Genomic DNA, 8,942 nt, shown 5'->3' on the forward strand with positions numbered 1-8,942 from the left:
AGGTTATACACGTAATAATAAACTTTAACTAAAAATCATCGACAAATTAGTGTTAAATATTAGGTACTAGTTATCTATCATATTCTTAAAGATGATTGTTTTATTTTCTGTTCTTCTTTACTTTCAATCAAGTTACGGGTATTTTGTAAACATAGATGCCCATGGGGAGGAATGTTTTCATGATAGAGTTAGTCCAGGAACTAGAATGTCACTAATGTTTGAAGTAGCTGATGGTGGATTTTTAGATATCGATGTCAAGGTAATTCAAAGAAAACATTTATATTGTAGTATTGAAATACTGTAATTTCAAAATATACAAATAAATTTTTTATAGTTATTGTTGAAATATAATAGAAACTATTATCTTTATTTATTTTCATTTTTTTTCAATATAAGTTTTATTATTTGTGATTATTATTACACGTTAAACCATTTTTTTGTTTCCAAAATATGTAAATTTATGTATTCTTTTTTGTTTTATAGTTGTAATATGAATATATATTTTCTTTATTAAATATACAGGATTGAAAGAATAAAAAAACACTTATTAATGTTTGAAAAAAAGGAAATAAAATTTTCAAAAAATTGTTTATAACTTCATCCCAAAATACATTATAATAATAGAAGAATTCTTCTAAATAAAATCTTTTAAACCAATTGTTAATTTTTTTCATTTTTTTAAAATTAAAGTTATTAAAACCTGTTGTTGCACCTTGTGCTGTTTTAATTATAACTATGGTAGGTTCCATGAATATCTAAGCATGTATGGTTTTCTCTGTAAATTCTTTCTTCAAAATGTTATAAAAACTATTAAAAGGACTTTAAAAGAGACATCTTAACATTTTTTTAAAATATGGCTAAAGAAATAACAACAAAATGTAAAGTAACAACAGTAGTCCTCCAGTGTTTTAAGACTAACTGTTATTTTTGACCATATATTCTGGCTAGGGTTGCCAGATATCCGGCTTTTACGTTGGAGAATACAGTGCAAATGCTATAAAAATAAAGACTTTTGCTGTCTTCTCCTTCGTAAAAGTCAATTTACCCATTACAATGAATGAAAAATAAATATATGTTTTTAATATTATTTATTTGATTAGGATCACTAGTACATAAATAATAAGTTGTAGTATATGGTGATCTTTTATTTCATTAAACTAATTATTTTTTAAAAATGTTTTTAATTTGAATTTGTATTTTGTTTTAAAACATCAGATAAATTGAATATCTGTTAAATAATTTTCAGGCGATAGCAGCAAACATAAAACATTTAAAAATTGGTTTAAGCTTAAATAAATATGCAGGGCTATGCACTTGAAATTGAGTATTTTCTATTATAGATTAATTTTATAATATTCTATATACAATCCTCGGAATTAGGGTTGGCAATGCGGTAATGCTGACCTAAATGCGAACCTTAAAGTGTTTGAGGTCAGCAAAATATTGCTGACCTTGTTTCTATGCTTTATGGTAAGACCTATGTACCAATTTTTTTTTGCCAACCTTTAAAAGATTGAGGTCGGCAAATTATTGCCAACCTCATTTTTCCTTATTCCGAGGGTTGTATAAGAATCTTAAAAGTACTTACCTGATTATATTATTGTTACCTTGTATTTTTCGATAAAGTGTTAATTTATCAAAAAAACATTTAACAATTTAATTAAAATACAAAAGAGTTACAAGATTAAATTAAATACGTTTTTTACCCTGTAAAAAACCCTTTTAAACTGTAGTAATTATGAATCCATATTTTAAATCACTTCTCAGACTGGAACTCATTCTAACTATCACTGAATGTTTTTATTTCAGGTTGTTGGACCTGATCAAAGGGTAATTTATCAAGGTGAGCGTGAAACTAGTGGTAAATATACTTTTGCAGCGCATGTCGAAGGAATTTATAACTACTGTTTTAGCAATAAGATGTCTACCATGACACCTAAAATAGTAAAATTCAGCATGGAAATTGGAGAGCCTCCTAAAGATAATTCCAAAGAAGATGCTGGTAAAGATTTCTTTGTTATTGTTATTGTCATTGATTTCTTATTTAATTTTTTGTTTGTTTTGTTGTTCCTAATACCTATTTGTGGTATTATAAAATTTTAAAAATATTTTGTGAAATAAATTTTTTAAGAAAAAAAGCGTTTTTACTAACAAAATAAATTATAGACTAAACAACACTATGTTCGCAAAAGTGTTACTGTTATTATTGTCATTGGCAATTTAATAATAACACAAAGGTTTTTTTTAGCAACTCATGTTTTAAATGTTTTCAACTCTTAGTTCTATATTTTTGTAATTATTATAAGTATTAACTATGTGGCATGTCTATCCATGTTTCATTATATATTTATTTAAGAACATCACGACAAATTAAATGACATGATTCAACAACTCACAGTGTCATTAGCTGGTGTAAAACATGAACAAGAGTATATGGAAGTTCGTGATCGAGTACATAGAGCAAGTATGTTCTATTATATTTTTTTTATACCTAGAAGTAAATTGAGTTCTATTTTCAAGTATTTATTTTATTTTTATGAAAAAGATTATTAAAACAATTATGTATTTTGCGATTGCAAAGCAATTATGTTAAACATGTTAGAGTTCAACTTTGTATAAAAGATCTCCAGGGTCAAATAACGCAATGGACCCACTTAGCTTTTAATTTTTCAGCATTATAATCTACCCGATCACCAATTTCACTGTGGCTTACTATAATACCCAAATACTATAATACCCTGGGTTACTTCCTACAAGCCGTTTTTTTATGTTCTTATTGCTCCATACTAAGTCATAAACTTTTTTATTAAACTATTAAACTTTGAAATGCAAGAAGTTTTTCTGAAAAGAATTTCTAAATATACTAGTTAAAACGATATAACTAAAAAAATGGTTTAGAATGAAAGAACACATTTATGCTAGTGTATGTAAATGTGATTCTTCATAACTGCAAACCAATTGGAACAAATATAAATATGTGCCAATATACATAAATCCTAATTGGTATAATTGTGCAAAATGTTTTATTTTTATTTTTATAACTAGTATTAAAAAACAAAAATAAAGCCTTCCCAACCAAAACCCAATATTAGATGTATGTAAATTTAGCTGTGAGTGCCCTTTATTTATTATGTCCGTATTTATTTGTGAGAAGCATAACAGCTCGAAAACTTTACACAAAAATACATATTTTACATTATTGTGTCTGTATGTTCTATTATTTGTTGTATGCACTTTATTAAAAAGATTTGTAAAGTTTATCACATATATAAAGTTTACAACATTTGCAATTATGGACATTTGCAGTTATGAAGTCTGCACTTAGGCATTTGTCACCATTTTATAACACATTTAGTGCAACTGTTGTATGACATTTTTACAACTATTGGAAACCAATCTTAATTTTGAAGGTGAATTCATTTGTTTTTAAAGTTGTAGTGCAAATTTGGCTCAGGATAGGAATCACTTTCTAAAAATTAATAGAAGTCTAACTAACTAGAACTTACTAGAAATTATAGAGTTAATTATTAATTTAATATATCTTATTATACACAGAAGAGAAATATCTTAAATCTAAAACAAAACAAGTTTTAAGTCTTCTCTTTTTTATATATAATATTACACATTTAATACATTATCATAACATGCTTAAACCTTCTTTCCGTTGCAATGGGAAAAAAAAGTAGTTGAGAATTCCAGAAAATACTTGGTCTAAGTATCAAACTTTAATTCAACTTTTACTATCTAAAGACAAATGGGGGTTGTTGTTTTTGCAGTTTCTTATTTTTTTATTATGACAACGTGACATACAAAATATTCAAAACTTCAAAACATCAATAGTTTGGCAAGCTTTTCTACATCTGGTTATTTTATTTAGAACAGTCTTGAATTTACAGAGGTGTCGCTTTTCACCTTAACAATACTGAATTTACAGTCAGGCTATAAGATAGTCGATGTAGCAACACTCCGCGCATGATTTACAGTAAAAAAAAAGTTAAAATAAAAACATTTTATTAAAAAAAAAAAAAAATTATCAAACATTAAAATTACTAAACATATTAAAATTATTAAACATATTGTTAAAAACATTCAGAATGTTTTAAAAACATTCAGAATGTTTTGAAAACAATCAGAATGTTTTAAAAACATTCACAATGTTTTTAAAAACATTCTGGTCAATTAAATTTGCGTTTTTGCTGTTTTTTTAAAAAACGATTAATTTGTAATTAAATTAATGGTTTTTACTTTCTGACAACACGCAAATGTTGGACAAAAGTCAAAAGTAATTAAAAGTGACGTTTTTGTTGGCATAAGAATCATTTTTTTCCTTCTGTATTCCCAAATGCAACAAACTATAGGACTATATATAGTCTTGCATAGTAGTCGGAAAGTTCCTCCCATAAACTGTAGTTATAAGATAGTTGATGTAGCAGCACTTGTTTGCGAGTCAGGTTATAAGATAATCGATGTAGCAACACTCCACACATGTTTAAAAAAAATGTTTTTTAAAAAAAAAAAACACTTTAAATTAAAAAAAGCTTTCTAGTCATTATTGCGGTTTTTTAAAAAACAATAAAACTTAATGTACTTTCACATTAATTCAATTGTTTTAACTTTTGGATGACAATAAAATGTAGTTTAATTGTCGAGGTAGCAAAATTGTTGCTCAAAGAGACTTTTTTTTACATTAAAAGTCTCTTTTGACTACGAGATAAGGATATATATATATATATATATATATATATATATATATATATATATATATATATATGCACATATATATTAAATGCTTATTAATTTTTAGTTGTCTTCAACAACATGTTTCTCTATCAGTAGGTTCATTAGGAAGAATCTTCCTGATGAACCTACTGATGGAGAAACATGTTGAAGACAAATAAAAATTAGATGAGTGTTTTTACTAATTTATTATTGCTCTATTCTTTAAGAACATTGAGCACTCTATTTGAAAAATACACGAACATAATTTATATTTACAGTAGAATCCCAGTAACTCAGACCCTGCATAAGTCGGACTTTTACTAAGTCGGACAAATTTTCAATTTTGAATTCTCTATACATACCTCGGACATTCACTAAGTCGTACAAAATATATATACCTGTTCAGAATCCGAGTTAACGGGATTCTGCTGTGTGTGTGTATATATTTATATATATATATATATATATATATATATATATATATATATATATATATATATATATATATATATATAAATACAATGCTAAAAAGTGCTAAAAAGTGTTCCTAATTTTACATGTCTTAAAAACGAAACAAACTATACTACCACAGCAAACACTCCAGGAGTCTGGAGTCATAGCATGCCATGATATGAGCAATCAGCTGACAGGTGAGAGCACACAGGCAGAATTTCGTTGACAAGTGCCATTTTGCAGCGGACAAAAGAAGTGCAACTTTTTTGGTTTGTTTCATTTTCTTAAGTCTGGTCCGTGTCAACGTCACGGAAGTTTTTTAATAATTAAAGGAAAAATCCAGAAGTTTCCAGAAGCATGCAGAAGCTTCCAGAAGCTTCCAGAAGTTTACAGAAGAAGCATCTGGAAGCATCCAGTAGCATCCAGAAATATCCAGAAACATTCAGAAGCATCCAGACGCATCCAGAAGCTTCCAGAAGCATCGAAAAGAAGCATCTAGAATCTTCCAGAACAGGTTCACACAGGTTCATTTTACTATATAAGAGACATGTAAATCAACATGTTATTCAGTCAGTATATGGAAGTCAATCAGTCAGTATTATCAAGACAGTTTATCAAAGTGAGTTTTATCAAAGTGTTTTATCGAAGAACATCAATACAAGAAGTGAAATACAACAAGTGTTTCATTACATCAATACAGTCCACATCCAACCAAGACGTTGTGTTCCACAGAGCATTATTGTATCATCACAAGGTAAATGTAACACGGTAAGCCTTGAGAAGCGTGATTATTTATTTTTGTTATTTTTATGACTTCAAGTGCAAAAATGGCTCCCGACAGTCTTGGATTGGAACTAAGAAAGAAAATTATTGGCGATTACGTAAGTGGAATGTCACAAAAAAGTATTTGTGATAAATATCGCGTGAAAAAATGGACCGTATCAAGACTATGTTCCAAATATCGTTCTATGGGGAAGTTGGCAGCAGATTACAAAGGTGGAAGACCGCGTTCCACTACTTCTAGAGAGGATTCTATGATCGTCAGATCCTTCAAAAAGGATCCCTGGATATCAGTCGAGATACAAAAGCAATTAGAGCTGCCTGTATCGGACCGAACAATCAGACGACATGCTGTTGAAGCCAGATTGTTTTCTCGACGCCCTGCAAAGAAACCGCTGATTTCACTAAAAAACCAGAAGAAAAGACTCCTGTTTACTACATCTCATATTGACTGGAATGTGCAAAAATGGCGAACTGTCCTGTTCAGTGATGAATCGAAGTTCAACATCATTGGGAGCGATGGCATTTGCCGTGTACGTTGACCGGCTTGAAAACGTCTCGATTTACGTCACTGCCATAAGACCGTGAAGCATGGTGGAGACAATGTAATGGTCTAGGGGTGTTTTTCTGCTAACGGTCTAGGTCCAATACATCAAAACGATGGAATAATGGACCGTTTCATGTATAAAAATATCCTGAAAGATGTTATGTTACCTCATGCTGAATGGAATATGACAATAAAATGGGTTTTTCAGCAAGACAACGATCCGAAACACACCGCAAAAGTAGTCAAGCAGTGGTTTCAAGACAACCACCTATCGGTGATGGATTGGCCGCCTCAATCTCCGGATCTCAACCTTATCGAGAAACTGTGGGAGATTGTCAACCGCAGAATTAATCGTGAAGGTGTTCGTAATAATGAACAAATCTGTTTGAACATATTCAAAAGGCCTGGCCAGCATTTCCATAAAGTTTCATTGATCACCTGATCGAATCTATGCCTCGAAGATGCAAGGCTGTGATTGACAACAAAGGATTCGCCACGAAATATTGATAGCGAAATACAGCTTGGTCAACATTTTGTCGAGTTGCACTTGTTTTGTCCAGAAGGAAATCAACTTTTTTTAATACTTTTGATTAATTTATTAATTTTTGTGTACAAATAATGAACTTTGTGATGAATAAAACTTGAAGAACTTTATATATATATATATATATATATATATATATATATATATATATATATATATATATATATATATATATATATATATATATATATATATATATTACATAGTCAATGTAATTTGTCTCTTTGCTATTTATTTATATTTGTATATTGCTATGCTAATAAGCTTGATATTCCAGGTAAGTGTAAATAGCCTCTTTCTACCTAATACGTTAAGATACAAATTCTAATTTAGAACAATTATTATTTAGTAAAGTATGATATTATAATAAAATTAAAAAAAAATAAAAAATAAAAACAATAAAATAATCGCACAAAATAAAGATGCCAAGTTGCGAATAACAAAGAAACTTATTTCTTTGTTTGTAAACAACTGCTTAGCCAAGTTAAACTAGGTGTAACCTAGCTTTATCTTCCCCTCCTCTTCAGGGTAGAACATCTACCCCAAAACCCAGCTTTATTAAAAAACAGACTTGGTATGGAAAAATTGTTCTTACCCTAAAAAAAGTTTTAAAATTTAAATTCAATTTTGCTATTTTGTTTAGATGAAAATCTCTTTGCGGTTAAAGAGTTAGCAAAAATGAAGTTTTATTATAAGATATTTGATGTGGTGAAAGAAAAAGTTTTTTATTTTACACTGAATTCAAATGATATAAACTGTTTTGGTTAGCGTAGATACAAAGTGAACTCAGTGAAAAATAATGTTACAACACTTTTTCATTTACCGCCATATTTGTATAAGCATTAAATTAAATAAGCTAATATTTTTTTAATTTTTCTTTTAGTAAACGACAGTACAAACAGCCGCGTTGTATGGTGGGCATTCTTTGAGAGTTTAATTTTAGTATGTATGACCCTTGGACAAGTTTACTATTTAAAAAAGTTTTTTGAAGTTAGACGCGTCATCTAAAGACTTGCGTTTTTATTTTCGTTTTACTAATTTATAACATTGTGCTGTTGCTGCTAATTTTCAAATGCTTCAATGAGTTAAGACAGTTTGTTAGTTAGTTGTAAAATTAATTAAGATCTGGTAACAGGATTTTAGGTTTTAAAATATAAAACAATACTCTTAGCGTTATTCGAAATAAGTGAAATTATTCACTTTAAACAACTTTTCTAAAAAATTTTCCCAAACATCTTGCTGAATTTTCTAAAAACCTAACAAATTTCTAAATAGAGGTGCCGGGCACCTAATAATTTTTTTTTGGTCTGCTAGAAACCTAGTAAATTTTGGAGTTGCTTGGTAATTTCTGAAGGTGCCTGGAAATATACCTGAAAGAGTTATATAAATTTTAAAGATGCTCTGCAAATCTGGGAGATGATACCCTGTAATTTCTGTATGTTTGCCGGGTACCCGGTAATTTCAAATGATCGGGTACTCGGTACACCGCAGGGTTTTTATGTTACCAACCCTTTTATTTCTGTTACTGCGTTGCCAAGCATCTTAAAAAATTACTAAGCACCTCCAAAATTACCATGCACCTTCAAAAATTACCGGGTGAACCAGCACACCTAAAAAAATTTCTACGTACGCGGCACGTATCTATTTCGAAAATTAAACTTTTTTTTTACAAGCTGGTTATCAACTTAAAATAGATTTTCTGATTTGTTGCGGAATACATCAGCTATGAACTGTGCTCTTCTGAGACAACCGGGGTAAATTTTGGTTTACTCTATTTTTTTTGTTTTATAACTATTATTGGGTTTAGTAAAGTGTTTTAAAATAATTTTTAAAATCTAAACTCACTTTTAAGCATCGCAAATTTAGATTAAATTAAGGACCGGCGAAGTCGACTTTTTG

The 8,942-nt window shown here is 29.1% G+C and overlaps 1 protein-coding gene across 1 annotated transcript; it reads left to right on the top strand.

Moving 5' to 3' along the window:
- On the top strand, window positions 1-8,052 carry LOC100204926 (transmembrane emp24 domain-containing protein). The gene is made up of 4 exons (XM_065807257.1): window positions 1-259; window positions 1,810-2,002; window positions 2,357-2,464; window positions 7,927-8,052. Exons 1-4 carry the CDS (start codon window positions 92-94, stop codon window positions 8,049-8,051), a joined length of 594 nt encoding a protein of 197 aa, XP_065663329.1. The 5' UTR covers window positions 1-91; the 3' UTR covers window position 8,052.
- The last annotated feature ends 890 nt before the right edge of the window (window positions 8,053-8,942 follow it).

Source organism: Hydra vulgaris, chromosome 10, assembly GCF_038396675.1.
Source record: "Hydra vulgaris chromosome 10, alternate assembly HydraT2T_AEP".
Lineage (NCBI taxonomy): Eukaryota > Metazoa > Cnidaria > Hydrozoa > Anthoathecata > Hydridae > Hydra > Hydra vulgaris.

Coding starts and splice junctions, on each gene's coding strand:
- LOC100204926 (XM_065807257.1), top strand. CDS start 92: ATGATTGTTTTATTTTCTGTTCTTCTTTACTTTCAATCAAGTTACGGG. Junction 2,003..2,356: donor TAATTCCAAAGAAGATGCTG/GTAAAGATTTCT, acceptor TATTTATTTAAG/AACATCACGACAAATTAAAT. Junction 2,465..7,926: donor TGATCGAGTACATAGAGCAA/GTATGTTCTATT, acceptor TTTTTCTTTTAG/TAAACGACAGTACAAACAGC.